This window comes from Microcebus murinus, chromosome 18 (genome assembly GCF_040939455.1).
Source record: "Microcebus murinus isolate Inina chromosome 18, M.murinus_Inina_mat1.0, whole genome shotgun sequence".
NCBI lineage: Eukaryota > Metazoa > Chordata > Mammalia > Primates > Cheirogaleidae > Microcebus > Microcebus murinus.
Window position 1 is genome coordinate 12,979,101 of NC_134121.1, and position 19,181 is coordinate 12,998,281.

Sequence of the window (19,181 nt, forward strand, 5' to 3'; positions counted from 1 at the left end):
CCGGCCCTGTCTGTCCCCGGTCTTGGGCACGCCCGACCTCAGTCTCCCCCTTGGAATAGGGCCGGCCGGGAAACCGAAGTGGAGTCCGGGCGCACAGCGTCTGAAGGCCACTTGTGGCATTCTTTCCACTCCAGGCCCTCCCTGGGCCTGCGGGACGGTAGGCGGGGGCCAGGTGCCGGAGGTGTGCGGGATCTAGGTCACGGGGCCTGCGGAGGAAGCTCTGTACCACGCAAGCCTGTAGCCTGCAGCGGCCCCGCGCGGCCAGTCCCGGCGCCGCACAGTTCCAGCCTCCGCGGCGCGCTAGCCCAGCGGCCCAGCCTCGGCGGGGCCTCTGAGGAAGAGAGGCAAAATAAAAAAGAGCAGTCAGCAGCAGGCGGCCTTCTCTCGCTCGCTCTGACTCTATGCCAGAATCGTCTGCGCAGACACAGTTCTCTCTCGGTTTTGCCCGCTGGGACTTCCGTTTACGAAAATCTCTTATAGAAAGGAGAGCACTGCGTTTGCAAGAGCCCGGATAGCTCAGTCGGTAGAGCATCAGACTTTTAATCTGAGGGTCCAGGGTTCAAGTCCCTGTTCGGGCGTATGCTTTTTTTTTTTTTTTTTTTTTTAACCTTTTGAGTACAATTAATATATTGTGCCCCTTCGAATAAAACAATGGAAAACAGTAACAAAAACACATCTACCTGTTTTAAAAGGAAATGATAATAAGTGGGGCAGGAACTGGAACTACTTTTCGAAAGGTACAGCGAATGACAGGAGAGGGAAATAAAGATGTTTTAGAGTAGTGCATATGTAAGCCATGTTTTCCAATATAAACATTCTAGTAGCTTCGTTAAAATGCAAAAAAAAGGTGAAATAAAATGTAGTACTATTGTTTACTTAAGACCCAATATTCCAAAGTCTTATTTTAATATGTAATCAATATTTAAAATTATTAATAAAATTTTGTCTTTTTTTAATGCAAAGTCTTCTAAATCCGATGTGTATAGAAGTTGACAGTACATCTCAATTTATATTTCAGGTGCTTGATAGTGGTGTTCACCATAGTCAACAGGGGATTTTCTTTTGTTTCTTCTTGTTTTCTGTAAATAAATGGATTAGAAAAACGTGCAGAATACAAAAGTATAGTAATGTATATAATCTCTGAAAGGTGCTTGAACAAGGGGGTTCCATGGTGTAATGGTTAGCACTCTGGACTCTGAATCCAGCGATCCGAGTTCAAATCTCGGTGGAACCTTGAAGTTTTAATCTCACACGCAGAACGTCTTATTGTTGGTTTCACGAATAACATGTTTCTTTCGTGACGCGAGAGCATCTGAAAAACAAAAGCGAATGAGGACCCTAAGTCTTTGAGCTTTTCTCACCGGTTAAGAGGATCTAGGACTGCCAGAAGAACATACAGTAAGTCACCTAAATATATTCGAGGTTGGGCTAATTTTGAGATGAGAATATTGTATTATGAAAACATGTTAAAATAGAGATCAGAGGCTGGGCGTGGTGGCTCAGGCCTCTAATCCTAGCACTCTGGAAGGCCGAGGCAGGAGGATCGCTCGAGGTCAACTAGTTCAAGACCAGACTGAGCAAGAGTGAGACCCCCCCCTCCCCGTCTCTAGTAAAAAATAGAAAAAAATTAGCTGGACAACTAAAAATATATAGAAAAAAAATTAGCTGCGCATGGTGGCGCATGCCTGTAGTCCCAGCTACTCGGGAGGCTGAGGCAGAATTGCTCGAGCCCAAGAGTTTGAGGTTGCTGTGATCTAGGCTGACGCCACTGCACTCTAGCCTGGGCAACAGATCGAGACTCTGCCTCAAAAAAATAATAGAGATCATGATCATTTATGAAGAAATAAAGATTTCTTCAGCACTTTCTATCAAGTCTTAATTTGAGCATGGGAGGAATGTACGATCTGTCTGGAAGACCACAGACGGTAGACTGTGGTGAAACCACTAGTAGGGGCTTCATAAAATTAAAGGAACATGCCAGATGACCCCTTATGGAAAGCTCAGACCAAGAGAAAAACTCCTGCCTGGCAGCGGTGGGATTCGAACCCACGCCTCCGAAGAGACTGGAGCCTAAATCCAGCGCCTTAGACCGCTCGGCCACGCTACCTGCACGGAAGCAAGGTCTCCCAATTGTCCTCCTAAGAGACTAGAAGGGAGAAGTGGGGCAAAGATGATACAGTTAAATTGGTGTCCTTTTCCATATTTTTTATACCAGGAATGGGAAACCGTCGAGACTCTAGACTGCATAGCAGCAGATGGTAGAAAAGATAAACCATAAGAAACAGAGACACACAGAAATTTACAACAAAAAATGTTTATTTGGGTGGGGCCACATCTGGGAGTGGGGTGCGCCAGAGCTGGAAGCACCCCAAGCAGGCAGCCGGAGCTCTGCACTCGCTCACTCGCTCATATTCGGTTGCTTTTCCTCCCTGTTTCTTGCGCGCTTGCTCACAAGCTTTGCGCCTGCTCCCTCCACCTAGCTGGCTTCTGAGATTCAAACCCATGCCGGTGACACTTCCCGCCCGATTCCCTCACACACACCCCCCCTGCCCATGCCCCTTTCCCATGCTAGTATCGGTAAGCCACAGGATGCCATTGCTCGCGAGGTGGCTCTGTGGCGCAATGGATAGCGCATTGGACTTCTAGTGACGAAAGAGCGATTCAAAGGTTGTGGGTTCGAATCCCACCAGAGTCGATTTTATTTGAATTTTTTCTCTCCTTTTTATCCGATTTTTTTCTCCAAGGTTCCCATCCCTTCTTCCCCTACTCTATCTGTGTTTTCCTCCTGGTTTCAGTTCCAACCTCAGTCTCCGCTCTGCTCTCTTCTTTACTTACCTGTCTGCCCCGGAGCTTGGGCCGTGGAGAGCAGGACTGGGGGTGGGAGACAGAAGGGAAGGGAAAGTGGGCGTGGACGTCGAGATAAAGGCAGGCCCCTGGCTCGGGGACACACGGGGATTTAATAACCACTTTATTCCATGCACTAGGGACTTGTAAAGGGACTGGGACTGGGCCGAGAGCAAAGAGGGTACAATCCTAGACGCCAAGGGCGGGGGTCAGGGACAAGGGACAGGAACCAGGGAAATATATATTTATATAGATACTCTAATATAGACCACATCTCACCCGCGCGCTGAGCCCGCGCGCCCCGCCGCCCTCCCCAACACCTCCTCGCCCGGACGCCCGGGTCCCTCTGCTGCCCACGGCTGGAGTCTCTACCCCACCCCCAGCCCCCGCCTCCACCCCACCAAAGCTCAGGGCCAAGGTCTCCAGAAAGCGGGCGGCGGGGGCGGCGGGGCCTTGGGCGCCCCGTCTTGTCTGTGAGGCGGCGGCGGTGGCGGCAGCAGTCCGGTGAGGGGCGCCGGCGCGCCGGCATCCCCGGCGCGAGGGGAGCAGAGGGGTGGGGACCATGCGCAGCGCGGGCTGGGGGGGCCCTGGTGCACTGCGGGGCGCCGGTGCGGCGCGGGGCCGAGGGCGGGTGCGGCGGGGTCCAGCGGCGGGCGCGGCGCTGGAGGCCTCGGCTCTCCCGGCTCGGGCCGGGGCGGTTTGGGGCGCAGGTAGCCGTGCAGCGCGGAGAAGAGCTGGGCGCGGGCGGCCGGGCTGGCGTCGTGCACAAAGGCCGCCAAGCGGAGCAGGCACTCGCGGAAGCCGGACAGGTAGCAGCTGGCGAGCGCCTCGGCGTCCTGGGCTGGGGACCGGGGAACCCCTGGAGCCGCGGCGGCAGGGCAGGGGCCCGGAGGGGTGAGGGGCGGGGCGGGGCGCAGAGATACCGAGGCCGGACAGGCGCACAGACAGAGACAGGAAACCAGGTGGAAGGAGAGAGTGAGGGAGACACAGAGACAGACACGCGCGGGTGTTAGCAACCTCGCCTCCGAGCAGGATCTGCCGCTCCCCAAGCCCACCGTCCGCCTGGGCCCGCCCGTCTTCCCCGGCCCGAGCCGCCGAGACTGCCCTCCGCCCTCCGCTGCCCCACCCCCGCGCTGTACCCGGGGGCTCCACCCGGCTTCGCTCCCTCAAGTAGCCCACGGCGAACTCCAGGATCTCCGCTTTCTCCAGCTTCGGGTTCCGGAGGTTCTGCAGACGGGAGGGGCGGGCGCAGAGACAGAAAGGGGTGGGGAGAGAGGGGGAAAGTGGCAGGGGGAAGAAGAGGGGCGGATGCGGGAGCTGGGGTTCCCGGGATCGCAAGTACGCGCTGCTCACAGAACGCAGGACCGAACGCGCAGTGGGTGACCACGGCCGGTCCTGGCCCGCCCAGAGACGAAACTGTCCCACCCGAGGGGATGGAGCCGATGCGCGACGTGCGAGGACGAGATGTGAAACGGCAGCCCAGGGAGTGAAATTAACCACCCGGCAGAACTGACGCTGGCCGCCCCGAGTGGTGTGGGGGAAGGGAAGGGGGCATTTAAAGACCCAAAGGTGAAACTGACCGACCCGGGGAGTGAAATTGACAGAGCCAGGCGTGAAACTTACAGACCCGAGGGGTGGCGAAGAAGATCGCGTTCTGAGAGCCAGAGGGGGTCTGGGATGGGATTCCAAGGGCGGGACTCGGGCCAGGGTCGCCAATCCAGCATAGGTCCCCACCCCAGTGGAAAGCCCTGGGACGCGGGCATGGGATGCTTGGGGGTCCGGGGCTGGCAGAGGGACTGACCTGGTCCCGGGTCCGCTCCAGCAGCAGCAGCCTCAGCTCTTCCAGGCTGCGGTTGATGCGGTCCCGGCGCCGCTTCTCCACCAGCGGCTTCAGCATCTGTGCCCAGCAGGAAAGGGAGAGCGGCCGACGGGACTGAGACTCAGCGCGGCCGCGCCGGCGGCCGGATCCCGCCGCGGGGACAGCCGGGCTTCCACCCCTTCCCCCGGCCCCAGATTGGCTAGAGCCGGCCTGCTCGGTCCCTCTCCTCTCCCCCGCCCCACGCCCCTAGTCAGTTTCTGCAGCTCGCCTCCTCTCTCTCCCGGGTCTTCCGCATGTTCCTGAGTCTCGTCCTCCCTCCTCCCCTCTCTGTGTCTCTCCTTCTCCTCTTTTCTCTCTACGTCTCGGTCTCGTGCAGTCTCTCTCTCTCTCTCTCTCTCTCTGTCTCAGTGGAGAACTTTGGGGACCCTCTTTGCTCGCAAGCCCATGGGCCGCACGGTGCGGGGCTCAAAGCTGGCGGCCCTGAGTGTAGAAAGGGAGATACCTAGCGCGACCGCTCCTCCTCTTTTCTCTCAAACCCTCTAGGCCGTCACGCTTCCCCACTCGTTCCTAAAATCTTACAGCCGGCCTCTGGCCTCTGGAACCAACGCCCCGCGGCCTTCTCTACAAGAGGACATTGGACCAGCTCCGGCTCACAGCCCGCGTGGAGCGAGTGCCTGTCTTCTCTTGTTGTCCCCATCCTCCTCCCCTGGTTCCATCCGCTCATTGCTTATTCCACTCAAACTCCGGCCCCCTCCCACACCCTCCAGGTCGCCAGGTGCCAGCCCCATTACCCAGGCCCCTAGACCTAGGCTTCCGCTGCCCACGCAGGTATTGCTCTGACCCTTGTCGCCTTCTTCATATTTCGTAGCTTCCTCTCCAGCTCCTGGCTCTTTGGGCCCCCCCTGGCACCTCTCCTTTTCCAGCCCTCAATTCCCAGGCTCTCCCCTGACCCATTGTATCAGGGCCCGGTCCCCTGGCCATACCAGGGACCTCTGCTCCTCCTCCCCTCCCGCCTCTCACCTTGGGGCCATCCCTGTTCTCAGTTCGATCTCGGGTGACCATTGCTCCTCCGGACCCTGGTGTGGACCGGATCCCTGCTCGCCTGGGGCCTTATAGCCCGCGGTGCCAGGTAGGAGGGATAGGACCCGGACCCGCCCACTTCAGCACCCAGATTCCGCCTGGCTAGGACCCCGGCACGAGGCTCCCGGAAAGGGGAGGAGTGAAGGGGGAGGAGAAGGAGAGGAACCGGCCTGGGAGTGTGGGAAGTGAGGGGCGAATAGACACAGACTGGTTTACCGACCATCAGGCTGTATAAGGAGGCGGGACCCAGCTGGAGGGAGGAGGCTATTAGGGGCAAAGGGAGATTAGGTTATTTGGGACAGAACTCCTTTGAGGACGAAGTTCTCAGTTCCCCCAGAACTGAAGCTTTCTTGGAGGCTCACTGTACCCTTACTATCTCTGAAATAAAAGTTAGCATCCCTCAGACCCCAGGCTGAATTTTATACTTCTTCCCTTCTTGCCCCAAATTTGCCTCCTACTCAGAATAGTGTGCTGGGTGGATCTGCCTGACTTAAGTGGGGCTCTGCCAGGAGGTAGAAGAGGCGCTCTGTTCCATGTCCGTCCTGTGCAAGTCCCCCGACCTCTGCAGGCTCACTTTGCGTGCAGGGCGCTGGTCTAGGCTCCGAGGTTCATACTGAGACGTGCAGTAGAGGCCCCGCTTATTCCGCAGGACCATCTAGTGGAAACGACGAGGTGTCATCAAGTAGCTATTACAGAAGCAGAGCCAAGCAGGTGCTCCGGGAAAAGAGTCTGCTTGAGGATGGCTGGACTGAGGTGGGGAACAGAGAGGACTTCAAGGAAGAGGAAGCGAGTCCTTGAAGCATAGCAAGGAGCGAAGGGATCTTTCCACCTACGGCACAACTATTTTATTCACAACTGATCCTAGGAGGTTCAGGAGTATGGCAGACGGGACACCTCACACAAGTGTGCCCGCTGGGTGCCTCTGGAGGCCCCTCGTGACTGTAAGGGAGCAGAGAACAGGCAGTTTTCCTAAAGGGACAAGAAAGGGATACAAAAAAGGGACCAACACCCACCTCAAGCCAAGAATATGACCCTTTGCAAATGAAGCGTGCACACTCGGAGGCTTCAGGACAAAGTGCCTGAGAAAATAAATCAGAAATTGAACGGGATAGCAAGACTGCCAGGGACAAGGACACGGAAGGACAGGGTTACAGACCGAGATGGAAGACAGCTGTGAAGTCAGAGACTTGGGGCTTCCTCCAAGCTCTCCGATCGCCCCTCCACGCCTTATTGGTTGTTTTGTTTTATTTTGTTTTGTTTTATTTTTTCACGGAGCCTGCTTTGCCAAAGCTCCAGCCCGGAGGGGCACAGACCTCGAGAAAGGGGCTCCTATTTGGGATCAGGGCCCCCAACACACCTCCCCCTACCTCGGCCAAATGGGAGCACAGATGTGTGGCACTAGCAGCCCCCGCTGCCCCCCTCCTTGGGAACCTGGGCTCGGGCTGAGTTTTTCTCACCTGCACGCGAGGCTCGGGGCCCTGGGCTGTTCGCACCCGGGTGTGGGGCCGCCCCCGGCCATATGGGGCGGCTTTATGGCCCGGTGGCCGGATCCCGGCGGGAGGAAGGATGGCTCGGCGCTCCACCCACGTTGACCATTCGCAGCCACTCCTTTCCTGAGCTGTTGGCCTACATCGTTTGCTTGGCGACGTTGGCCTCAACCTCCTACAAGCTGAGATGCAACTATTGCAAAGTGGCTGTCACTTGCATTGGTGGTTCAGTGGTAGAATTCTCGCCTGCCACGCGGGAGGCCCGGGTTCGATTCCCGGCCAATGCACTCGTCTCTTTTCTTTTCTCCTCCCCAAAAGGGAATGATAAGTTTAACGACCTTACTAAACATCTTCGCTTAAACATTTCTACTAAATATGAAATTTAGCCTTTTGACGATCTTAGAGTTTGAAGCCCCAGAGCTAGGCCCTGATTACTCATGTTCTCACACCCCCCTCCTCCCAGCCAGGGGTCCTCCAGCCTCCACATCCCTCCCCCCTCAGCCCGCACCTCCACAGGCGTGACCCTGAGAAAGGACATGGTGCTGGGATCCCTGCCTCCGGGGTCCTCTCGGCCCCCGCGGGGGAGGAGCCAGGTCTCCCCGCCCCACACACTCTAAATCCCTTGTTCTTTCCATTTCTCTTCTTCCGTCTCTTATTTCCGTTCTCTCTGAATCACTCTTCCTTTTCCTAAGTTCGTGGGTCTGGGCCTTCTTCGTCTCGCCGTCTTTCCGGGTTTCTGAGGGCCTCTTGGCGTCCCTTTGAATCTCTCCCGTTCTTTCCAGGGCTCTTAGCGACTTCGCTCTGGGTCTCTCTGGGTCTTCAGTTGTCTCGTCCCTCCGCATCTCGGACCCGGCTCCCCGCATCTGGGTCTCTCGGGTTCATCTCTCGTCGTCTCCCCGGGTCTCTGTCGCCGGCCCGACTCTCTGCGCTCCCACGCTCCTGCCGTCCCCTGGGAAGCTCGCTCGCACCTCCAGGTTCCTGACACCTCCCCGCCCCGCCCCTTCCCCGCCGCTTTGATCCCGCACGCGTCGGGCCGGCGGGCGGGCGGGCGGCCACCCGCTGCGGCCACTTGTGAGCGGGGCGGGGGCGGCCGGGGTCTCCCCGACCCGCGGCGCTGCCTTTCTGCCCTCTTCCGGCCCATTCCGCCCCCCTCCACGCCCCTCTTCTTGTCACTGTCTCCGGCGCTGCCAGGGCTTCTGTGGGCCCGGGCCTCCGGTTCGCCGCGTCTGGGTCTCGGTCGGTAACTCGCCCTGGCTCTGTGTCTCTGTCCCCCGCCTTTTCGCCTGTTTGCTTCGTCTGGGCCAGGGTCTGGGTGTCCGTCTTCTCCTCTGTTGTGTCAGTGACTGGCGATGCGTGCTCTCTTCTCAGCTCTAAGCCGTGACATTGGCCCCCAGGAGATTGTAGAGCAATCTGGGCATCTATACGTATGTTCACCCAGCCGGTACTTCTGCAGCGCCTCCTGTGTGCCGAGTATTATTAGGCATCGCAGGAGCACAGGGTCTGGTTCTCCTGAAATTCACACCAGAGTGGGGGAGAGACGGGAAATGACTAAGAAAGCAGAATATAATATAGTTTCAGACGGTTATAAGACTGTGGGAAGAAAATAAACAAACATAAAAACCCGCCAAAAAAAAAGGTCGTGGCAATGACTTGAAAGTGAAGCGCTACTTAACTCCGGTGGTCAGAACCGGCCTCTGTAAGGTGATATTTGAACCCAGGGCAGTCGGCTGCCATGAGTCCAGGCAAAAGAAAGCGCAAGTACAAAGACTGCGAAGTAGGAAAGCGCTTTGCTGGTGGGAGCTGGATAAAGAGAGCTTGCAAAGCGGGGATGGGAAATGTGAAGAACGGGAGAGGCAGGCATGGCCTATCCCACGGGGCCTTGAAGACTCCAGGACTTTGGGTTTTAGTGTAAGTGCAATGGGAAGGAAGCCAGTGGAGGATTTTCATTAGGAAAGTTATAGTCTCTGACTTATTTATTTATTTATTTATTTATTTTTGAGACAGAGTCTCACTTTGTTGCCCAGGCTAGAGTGAGTGCCGTGGCGTCAGCCTAGCTCACAGCAACCTCAAACTCCTGGGCTCAAGCAATCCTACTGCCTCAGCCTCCAGAGTAGCTGGGACTACAGACATGTGCCACCATGCCCGGCTAATTTTTTCTATATATATTAGTTGGCCAATTAATTTATTTCTATTTAGAGTAGAGATGGGGTCTCGCTCTTGCTCAGGCTGGTTTTAAACTCCTGACCTTGAGCAATCCGCCCGCCTCGGCCTCCCAGAGTGCTAGGATTACAGGCGTGAGCCACCGTGCCTGGTGACTTATGTTTTAAAAGATCACTCTGGGCCAGGCATGGTGGCTGACGCCTGTAATCCTAGCACTCTGGGAGGCCGAGGCTTGAGGATCCTTTGAGCTCAGGAGCTCGAGACCAGCCTGAGCAAGAAGAGCGAGAACAGTCTCTACTAAAAAATAATAATAATAATAATAGAAATTAGCTGGACAACTAAAATATATATGTATGTATGTATGTATGTATGTATGTATGTATATATATATATATATATATATGTAGCCGGGCATGGTGGCGCATGCCTGTAGTCCCACCAACTCAGGAGGCTGAGGCAGGAGGATTGCTTGAGCCCAGGAGTTTGAGGTTGCTGTGAACTAGGCTGACACCACGGCACTCTAGCCTGGGCAACAGAGTGAGACTCTGTCTCAAAAAACAAGTAAATAAATAAATAATAAATAAATCACTCTGGCTGCTATGTGGAGAAGGGAAGCAGAGAGTTGCCCGGGGAGCTAGAGCAGTTTTCTAGGCAACGCAGGATAGTGGCTCCTACTGAGGTGAAGGCGGTGAAGAGAGAATATGAACGGGTTTCTTCTAGGTCTTTGGCCTAAGTAGAGTCATGCTTCACTTAATGACCTCGACAGGTTCTGAGAAATGTGTGGTTAGTTGTGTGAACATCATAGAGCATACTTAACCAAACCTAGATGGCATACCCCTTTGCTCATAGGCTAAAAACTTGTACAACATGTCACTGTATTGAATTATTGTACACAACTATAACACAATGGTATTTGTGTATTTAAACACAGAAAATGTAAAAAAAACAATTTTAATAGAAATAAATTATTAATTAGAATTTTATGTGTTTATTTATTTTGAGACAGAGTCTCACTCTGTTGCCTGGGCTAGAGTACCGTGGCATCAGCCTAGCTCACAGCAACCTCACATTCCCGGGCTCAAGCGATCCTCCAGCCTCAGCCTCCCGAGTAGCTGGGATTACAGGCATGTGCCACCATGCCCAGCCATTAATTATAATTTTAAAGTTAAATAAATAAATAAATATGTCATTACACCAAAATAAATAGCCACACACACATAGGAAATGTAGAGCCCTCACTGGAGGACAGGAATTGCAGACCAGCCTGGGCAATATGTCTCGAGACTCCCGTCTCTATAGAAAATAATTTTAAGAAAATTAGCTCAGAATGGTGGTGCCTGCCTATAGTTTTGGCTACTCCAGTGGCTGAGGCAGGAGGATCACTTGAGGCCAGGAGTTCGAAGCTATAGTGAGCTAAAATCACACCACTGAACTCTAGCCAGGGCAACAGGGGGAGACCCCGCGTATTTAAAAAAAAAAAAAAAAAGGAAAGGAAAGGGGAAAGGGAAAGGAAGAGAAAGAAGGAAGGAAGGAAGAGAAAAGGTAATGTATGGCACTGTGATGTTAAGACAGCTATGGGAGACATCACTAGGTAACAGAAATTTTTCATTGTAATCTTAAGGGAGCACGGTTGTATATGAGGGCCATTGTTGGCCCAAACGTCCTTATGTGGCACATGACTGTAACTGGATAGATGGTGGTGGCTTTTACATTAATTAGCTTGATTTAATCATCCCCCAATGCATACATCACACTGTATGTCATAAATACATACAATTATTAGTTGTCAATTTTAAATAATAAATAAATGTTTTCTGACCCTGTATCCAACCAGAATAAATAAAATTTTGGAATGAAGAGAGCAGTAGCTCTATCAAAGCTGCCAGGAGGTCAAGCAAGGCAAAGCCAGAGAAGTAACCACCTAATGTGGCATCTTGGAAGTCACAGAGGACCTAGAGGAGAGTGACTTCTGCGCTGGCCCACTTGAGTGGGTGGAGGTGAGAATGGGACATGAAGGCATGTAGGCGGCAGCTATAGACAACCTGGACAAGTTTTGCTGTGAACAAGGAACAGAAAAATGTGTGGCGGCTAGGAGTACAGGAAGCAGAAGAGGGTTGTAGAGTACTTTTGATTCCGATGGGAACAACCAAGACCTTGGGGTGGGTGGAACAGGATGGGTGGAGCAGGGCCAGGTGGAAAACCAACCTCAGAAGTAGGGAAGACCCCTTTCCCACGGGAAGTGGAGGAGAAGGGTGTGGGTTGGTGGGCTGTGGAAAGGATAAGGGGGGCTCTCCCTGGTTGCTCCCCTTTCTCCAAGAACAGTGGAGCAAGTTCATTGCAGGAATGGGGAGAAAGAAGGTGTAAAATGTTCCTTTTGAATTGGATTGAGAGTTTGTTTGAGATGCAAGACCAAGAATTTCAAGTGCAGAGGCCAATTCACCATGAAGCCAAGGAAGCCCGAGAGCCCTCACTTACACAGGGTAGGCACACAGGGCAGGCCCCAGCAACGTGCTCACAGGGCTGCTTCTGTAAAATTTGCAAACATGAGCTCTTTTCACTGCAAGTGGTAAAGACCAGTCTCTTTCTCCTCCAGCTGCTTCTCTGTCACACTCTCCCCCTAGTGGCTATGGACATTTTGGGGATCCAGTTATGGAGAAGGTGGGTTGGAGACACATAAGATCTGGAGTTTCATGGGATATGTTTAGGTGATGTGCAGTCACTTCCATATATAGTGAAGTCACACTAGTCATCTGGTACAGGTATGGTGGCTTCCAGGGACACTCCTGTCCCCTCTGCCCAGTTATCAGGCTTCGTACTGTGTGGGTGTAGGGCCAGAGGGCACATGTGATGTGAATGTGTTCCTGGCACTGTGAGTACATAGGTGGTAGGAGAGAGACAAGATTTGAACTATAGGCCAGGCGCAGTGGCTCACGCCTGTAATCCTAGCACTCTGGGAGGCCGAGGTGGGCCGATTGCTCGATGTCAGGAGTTCCAAACCAGCCTGAGCAAGAGCGAGACCCGTCTCTACTATAAATAGAAAGAAATTCATTGGCCAACTAATACATATAGAAAAAATTAGCCGGGCATGGTGGCACATGCCTGTAGTCCCAGCTACTCGGGAGGCTGAGGCAGAAGGATTGCTTGAGCCCAGGAGTTTGAAGTTTGCTGTGAGCTAGGCTGACACCATGGCACTCACTCTAGCCTGGGCAACAAAGCGAGACTCTGTCTCAAAAAAAAAACACAAGGGAGGCTGAGGCGGGCGGATTGCTTGAGGTCAGGAGTTCGAAACCAGCCTGAGCAAGAGCGAGACCCCCGTCTCTACTATAAATAGAAAGAAATTAATTGGCCAACTAATATATATAGAAAAAAATTAGCCGAGCATGGTGGCACATGCCTGTAGTCCCAGTTACTTGGGAGGCTGAGGCAGAAGGATCGCTTGAGCCCAGGAGTTTGAGGTTGCTGTGAGCTAGGCTGACGCCACGGCACTCATTCTAGCCTAGGCAACAAAGCGAGACTCTGTCTCAAAAAAAAAAAACACAAAAAAACAAAAAGATTTGAACTATATACAGCCAGCAGCTAATCTGTGGAAAGTATTATAGAGGTGTGCAGGCAGTTCATTAATACAAATACCTATAAGTTATTTTTCTAGATTTCATGGCATTTGTCAGCTTTTTAAATTTGCAAGTTGTAATCTTTTATTTTACTCTAATTACTTTTTATACCTAATTTTATATTTTTTCTTAAAATATTCACCCCACCAAAACAAAACAAAACAAACTATATAAGCTTCAGGCCCTCCAAACCTACAGCTGTCGCAATATGAGATTATTGGACAGACTAGGTGATTTTCTCCAGTTCACTGTTCCAATGCAGATGTGGCCTGTGATGATGTCCCTCATACCTACCCCCAACATTCCTGTGGCTGAGAATGTCAATGAGGATCTCCATATGGTTTGCACGCCTCTGTGCCCTTGTGGGCCTGTGGCCGTGCACATTTGTAGTTGTACCCATGCACAACACGAACTAATAGTGTGTGGATGGTGACTGGGCCTTCAACCTCTTCCTGACTGCCCTGTGGCAGTGGGCCACATTGGGATTTGGGGGAGGAGAGCCCGTGGCCCACACATGCTCAGCCTCTAGGGAGGCAGGGTGGGGAAGGAAAAGAGCCAACACAGCTGGTAGAGTGTCTCAGCTTCCCCTCCCCTGCTGTGACGTCTTCCCAGACCCAGTTCCCAGGCTCAGCTCCTCCCTCTTCAATTCTTCAAAGGGAAGCCTGGCTTCCTGGGACCCCTTGGGTCCTGGTGGTTTGGCGGTTGGGAAGCAGGAGTACCAAGCCCCTGTGCCAAGGGAAGAACCAGGATAGAAGATCCAGGTCCTGCCTCCTGAAGTTCCACCTGGGTAGCCAAACTAAAGAAAAGAGAGGGCAGCACAGACCTCAGCAGAATAAAAGGAGCCGTGAAGCTGGGTAGAGTGGCTTCCGTCTATAATCCCAGCACTTTGAGAGGCGGAGGTGGGGGAATCTCTTGAGCCCAGGAGTTTGAGGCTGCAGTGAGCTGACTCTGTCCCCGAAAAACAAAGAAGAAAAAAAGGAGCAATGAGAGAAAGAGCAGTTCAGGAAGTATGCAACGCCCTTCAACCCCCAACCCCAGCACACAAAATGCCTGGAACCCTGAAATTCCTTCTTTCTCCAGCAAGCATTTGTAGGGTGCATACTGTGGGCTCAGCTCTGTTCTAGGCCCTGGGGATATAGCACCAAACAAAACAATAATCTCTGCCCTTTGGGTCATGAGTTTTTATGGGAGAAATAGTCAATGCACATTATACAAAATACATCATTTGTTGGATGGTGCTATAAAGTAGAATAAAGCAGAGAAGAGGAGTGGAGAGTGAGATTGTAATTTCAGATGTTATGATCAGGGAAGGACTCATTAAGAAGGTGTAATTTAATTGGTGATGGGGCAGGTTACTGGATACCTGAGGAAGAATGTTCCAGGCGGAGAGAACTATGCAGGAGCCCTAGGAGGCAAGCTTGGAGATAAAGGGGGAAGCAGCTCAGTAGGACCTTCTAGGTCATTGTGAGACCTGTGTGAGGACCTACACACCCCTGAGTGAGATGAGAGGGCTTTTCCCCTATTTTTTAAATGACATTTTTGGAACTTTTATTTTTTATATAATTTCAGACTTTCTAAAAAGTCACAATGAACTCCTGTATACTCTTTTCCCAGGCCCATTGTTTGTGTTTGCCCCAACTGCTTTACCATTTCTCTTGAAATATTATAGTTATAAATATTTGTTTTCTGAAACATTTTGGCCCTTTTGCCCCTATGTACTCAGTGTTTATTTCCTGGGAACAAGGATATTTATAGCATAATAGTACACCATGGTACAATTATCAAAATCAGAGCATTAAAATTAATATAATACTCCTATTTAATCCACAGTCCACATTCATATTTCCTCAATGGTTCCAATGATGTCCTTTATTTTTTCTAATCTACAACAACATACTGCATTTAATTATGTCTCTTCAGCCTTATTTATTTATTTATCTACTTATTTTCAAGACAGGGTCTCGCTCTGTTGCCCAGGCTGGAGTGCAGTGGCCCAATCATAGCTCTCTGTAACCTCTTAATTCCTGGGCTTAAGTGATCTTCCTGCCTCAGCCTTCCAGTAGCTGGGACTACAGGTTTGTGCTGCCACACCCGGCTAATTTTTTTTATTTCTTCTAGAAATGGGGTCCCTCTGTGTTGCCCAGACTGGTCTCCAACTCCTGGACTCATGAGATCCTCCTGCCTTGGCCTCCCAAAGTGCTGAGGATGATAGGCGTGAGCCACCTCACCCAGCCCTCAACCTCATTTAATCTGGAAGGATCTTTTTTTTTTTTGAGACAGAGTCTCAGTGCCATGGCGTCAGCCTAGCTCACAGCAACCTCAAACTCCTGGGCTCAAGCGATCCTGCTGCCTCAGCCTCCCGAGTAGCTGGGACTACAGGCATGAGCCACTATGCTCGGCTAATTTTATATATTTTTTTAGTTGGCCAATTAATTTCTTTCTATTTATAGTAGAGATGGGGTCTCGCTCTTGCACAGGCTGGTTTTGAACTCCTGACCTTGAGCAATCCACCCGCCCCGGCCTCCCAGAGTGCTGGGATTACAGGCGTGAGCCACCGAGCCCAGCCTGGGAGGATCTTTCTTTGTTATTTGTTCTTGACTTTGACAGTTTAGGAGAGTTCAGGATCATTATTCTATGGAATGTCCTTCAGTTTGGTTTGTCTGATGCTTCTTCATAGTTAGATCCAAGTTATTTAGGTCACACATTTTTGGCAGGAACATCAGCACCAAGGTGATACTGTGTCCTCAGTGCATCACATCAAAGACACGTGTTGGTTTGTCCCAACAGATATTGACCTTGATCACATGGTTAAAATGGTGTTCACCAGGTTTCTCCACTGTAAAATTACTATTTTCCTTTAGGGTAATTAATATGCAACTTGTAGGAAAATAAGACTCTTTACTACTTATACCTCATCAAATGTTTGCCCACGCACTCTGGGAGGCCAAGGCGGGAGGATCGTTTGAGCTCAGGAGTTCGAGACCAGCCTGAGCAAGAGCGAGACATGTCTTTACTAAAAATAGAAAGAAATTAATTGACCAACTAAAATATATATATAAAAAATTAGGGGCCGGGCACGGTGGCTCACGCCTGTAATCCTAGCACTCTGGGAGGCTGAGGCGGGCAGATTGCTTGAGGTCAGGAGTTCAAAACCAGCCTGAGCAAGAGCGAGACCATCTCTACTAAAAATAGAAAGAAATTAATTGGCCAACTAATATATATAGAAAAAATTAGCCGGGGATGGTGGCACATGCCTGTAGTCCCAGCTACTTGGGAGGCTGAGGCAGTAGGATTGATTGAGCCCAGGAGTTTAAGGTTGCTGTGAGTTAGGCTGACGCCATGGCACTCACTCTAGCCTGGACAACAAAGCGAGATTCTGTCTCCAAAAAAAAAAAAAAAAAAAAAAAAATTAGGGGGAAGAGGATGGGTATATACATACATAATGAATGTGATGGGCACCAACTGGGGGATGGACAGGCTTGAGGCTCTGACCCGAGGGGAAGGGGGACAAGAGCAATATACATAACCTTAACATTTGTTAACCTTAACATTTGCCCCGCAATATGCTGGAAAAAAATAAAATAAAATAAATAAATAAATAAATAAATAAACAAATAAATAAATAAATAAATAAAATTTAGCCGGGCATGGTGGCCCATGCCTGTAGTCCCAGCTACTTGGGAGGCTGAGGCAGTAGGATCACTTGAGCCCAGGAGTTTGAAGTTGCTGTGAGCTAGGCTGATGCCATGGCACTCAACCCCGGGTAACAGAGTGAGACGCTGTTTCAAAAAAATAAAGAATAGACTGTATGGGAACTAGGAACAAGAATGAAAGAATGTAAGCCAGGGCCTAGTGTGGTGGCTCACTCTGTAATTCTAGCACTCTGGGAGGCCAAGGTGGGAGGATCTCTTGAGCTCAGGAGTTGGAGACCAGCCAGAGCAAAAGTGAGACCACCCCCCACACCCTCACCCCCACATCCATGCCTCCCATGTCTACTAAAAATAGAAAAAAATTAGCCAGGTGTGGTGGGGGAGGCCTGTAGTCCCACCTACTCCAGAGCCTGAGGAGTTTGAGGTTGCTGTGAGCTAGGCTGACGCCAGGGCACCTTAGCCCAGGTGACAGAGACTCTGTCTCAAAACAGGAAAAAAAAATTTTTTTAAAAGGAATGGAACCCAGGAAATTTAGGGGATATTGCAATAATCTGGGTGAGAGACAAGGGTGGCTTGGACCAGTGTACTGGTAAAGGTAGTGACAAGTCATCCAATTTTCAACATATTTTAAATAGAAATTGCTGACTAATTTGATGTGGAATGTGAAAGAAAGAGAAAAATTTGGGAATGATTGTAAGGTTTTTAGTCTAATTGACTGAAGGAGTGGAATTTCCATGGAAATTCAGGAAGACTTCAGATGGAAGTCTTCAGGTTTTGGGAAGAAGATCAAGAGATTGGTTTGCACATTTTGTGGTCCCTGTTAGATATCCAAGTGGAGAAGATAATTAGGCAATAGGATATAAGCATCTGTAACTCAGGGAAGAGTTCTGGAGCTGCAGATGAAAATTTGGGATGTATTAATGTATTTCTTATCTGGTATTTAAAGCCATGAAACTGGAGACGATCAAGGTAGTGAGTACAGACAGGTAAAGAAGAGATTGGATAATTAAGCCTTGGAAGTACAAGGAATATCAGATGGGTGCAGTGTCCTAGAAAGCAAGTAAAGAGAGTGTTTCTAAGAGGGAGAGTAAGCCTTTGTGCCAACTGCTGCTAAGTAGCGGTTAATGGATTTAGCAGTGTGATGATCGTTTTTTTGGCAATCTTACCAAGGGCAGTTTTGGTGGAGGCGGGGGACGTCGGTGCAGAGGGTTCAGAGGAGAATGGGAAGATGGAATTGGAGACAGAGTATAGGATAGCTTGTTCTGCTTGCTGTAGAAGGGAGCAGAGAAATGGAGTGATAGGTGGAGGTGGGTGTGGGATTAAGATAGTTTGTGTTGTCCTCCTTGTTCTAAATTGGGAGAAATTCGTGTTTGTAGGCTGATGAGAAAAATCAAATAGAGAGGGAAAATTTGCTAGTATAGGAAAAAGCGATGTCTTTGAGTGGGCCAGAGGGTATGGGAAATCTGGTAAGTGCAGGGGCTGGCCTTAGGTGGAAGCAAGGTCGGTGGGAAACTCCTCGGAATGCTGCTTTATTTTCTCAGTGAAACAGAAAGAAAAGCTGAGGAAAGAAGAAGGGATTTGTGGTTTGAAGTGAGAGAAGAAATGAAACAGTGGTATAGGAGAGTAGGAAGGTGAATGGATTAGGGAAATGTAATATGACTGCTGAGTAGCAGGGACCACCTGAGTTGGGTGGAGTTACGAATTGAAATTGTCGGTAAAAAGGGTTCTGCCGGTTGGCAGGAGTCTGAAGCTCACAAGACCGCGCTTGCGGGCTGGTCCCGGGTGGCTGAGTCCCCGAGATCCTCAGAACAATGGTAGAGATTGCCGGCGGGAAGGAAAGGACTAGAAAACAAACTGTGGCTTCCCGGAGGCAGCAATACACCAAAACTACTAACGCTGTGAGCAGGATTCGAACCTGCGCGGGGAGACCCCATTGGATTTCGAGTCCAACGCCTTAACCACTCGGCCATCACAGCCGCGTGCGGCCTCGGGCCTGCGCAGCTATACCTGCCTATCAACATGCCCGTCTCCCGCCAACTCCGCCCTCGCTATCGCGAGATGTCTATGCGCATGCGCCTCGGATCTATTGAAGCGGCCGCTTTTCGCTTCTCCCTCCGCTCCCCAAGCACAGGAAGGTCTCAACAAAACGAGTCGCAATCCACTCTCCCATACTTTTGAGGGCAGACCTTATGATGTCTACTTCGCCCTGGTTCATGAAAGCAGAGTAAGAATCTCGGCCTCCAATTACCCACTAAAAGTGCACAGGAATAGAAGCCCAAAGAGATTGGTTTGGTAAGAAGAAGGACCTTTCAAGGAAATTTAGAAACGCATTTTCTTGGAGGCAATAATATACCGCCCTCAACTGCCCGAGGCACCGCTGGGATTCGAACCCAGGATCTCCTGTTTACTAGACAGGCGCTTTAACCAGCTAAGCCACGGCGCCGGTGGAGAAATTTTTGCGTTTCTACATAGATCAGCTATTAATGGGTGCCCGTAAGTGAGAACCATCTAATAATGGTTGTAGTGGGTC

At 51.1% G+C, this 19,181-nt stretch overlaps 1 protein-coding gene and 7 non-coding genes across 9 annotated transcripts; 4 read left to right on the top strand and 4 right to left on the bottom strand.

The window, feature by feature from the left end:
* The first annotated feature begins 505 nt into the window (after nt 1-505).
* On the top strand, nt 506-578 carry TRNAK-UUU (transfer RNA lysine (anticodon UUU)). The gene has a single exon. It is a non-coding gene; the product is annotated as a tRNA-Lys (tRNA).
* Nucleotides 579-1,162: 584 nt separating this feature from the next.
* TRNAQ-CUG (transfer RNA glutamine (anticodon CUG)) lies at nt 1,163-1,234 on the top strand. Its single transcript has one exon. It is a non-coding gene; the product is annotated as a tRNA-Gln (tRNA).
* Nucleotides 1,235-2,025: 791 nt separating this feature from the next.
* On the bottom strand, nt 2,026-2,107 carry TRNAL-UAG (transfer RNA leucine (anticodon UAG)). The gene has a single exon. It is a non-coding gene; the product is annotated as a tRNA-Leu (tRNA).
* A 191-nt stretch (nt 2,108-2,298) lies between these two features.
* HES7 (hes family bHLH transcription factor 7) lies at nt 2,299-6,041 on the bottom strand. Of its 2 annotated transcripts, none has more exons than XM_075993930.1 (4): nt 5,684-6,041; nt 4,646-4,741; nt 3,984-4,071; nt 2,299-3,703 (listed from the first exon to the last, which is right to left on the bottom strand). In XM_075993930.1, exons 1-4 carry the CDS (start codon nt 5,723-5,725, stop codon nt 3,252-3,254), a joined length of 678 nt encoding a protein of 225 aa, XP_075850045.1. In that variant the 5' UTR covers nt 5,726-6,041; the 3' UTR covers nt 2,299-3,251. The 2 variants fall into 2 exon arrangements, with proteins under 2 accessions (XP_075850045.1, XP_075850044.1); XM_075993929.1 differs by having other exon boundaries at nt 3,252-3,723; nt 3,989-4,071.
* On the top strand, nt 2,609-2,695 carry TRNAR-UCU (transfer RNA arginine (anticodon UCU)). Its single transcript is given in 2 exon segments — nt 2,609-2,645; nt 2,660-2,695. It is a non-coding gene; the product is annotated as a tRNA-Arg (tRNA).
* Nucleotides 6,042-7,446: 1,405 nt separating the features above from the next.
* On the top strand, nt 7,447-7,517 carry TRNAG-GCC (transfer RNA glycine (anticodon GCC)). The gene has a single exon. It is a non-coding gene; the product is annotated as a tRNA-Gly (tRNA).
* Nucleotides 7,518-18,545: 11,028 nt separating this feature from the next.
* On the bottom strand, nt 18,546-18,627 carry TRNAS-CGA (transfer RNA serine (anticodon CGA)). Its single transcript has one exon. It is a non-coding gene; the product is annotated as a tRNA-Ser (tRNA).
* Nucleotides 18,628-19,020: 393 nt separating this feature from the next.
* Nucleotides 19,021-19,094, bottom strand: TRNAT-AGU (transfer RNA threonine (anticodon AGU)). The gene has a single exon. It is a non-coding gene; the product is annotated as a tRNA-Thr (tRNA).
* Nucleotides 19,095-19,181: the final 87 nt, after the last annotated feature.

Bases quoted from the DNA above. Each gene is read 5' to 3' on its own strand.
- HES7 (XM_075993929.1), bottom strand. From the start codon at position 5,725: ATGGTCACCCGAGATCGAACTGAGAACAGGGATGGCCCCAAG. The intron at 4,072-4,645 runs GTCAGTCCCTCT...TCCCGTCTGCAG, and splicing joins TGGAGCGGACCCGGGACCAG to AACCTCCGGAACCCGAAGCT. The intron at 3,724-3,988 runs CCCGGGTACAGC...TCCGGGCCCCTG, and splicing joins GAGCGAAGCCGGGTGGAGCC to CCCTGCCGCCGCGGCTCCAG.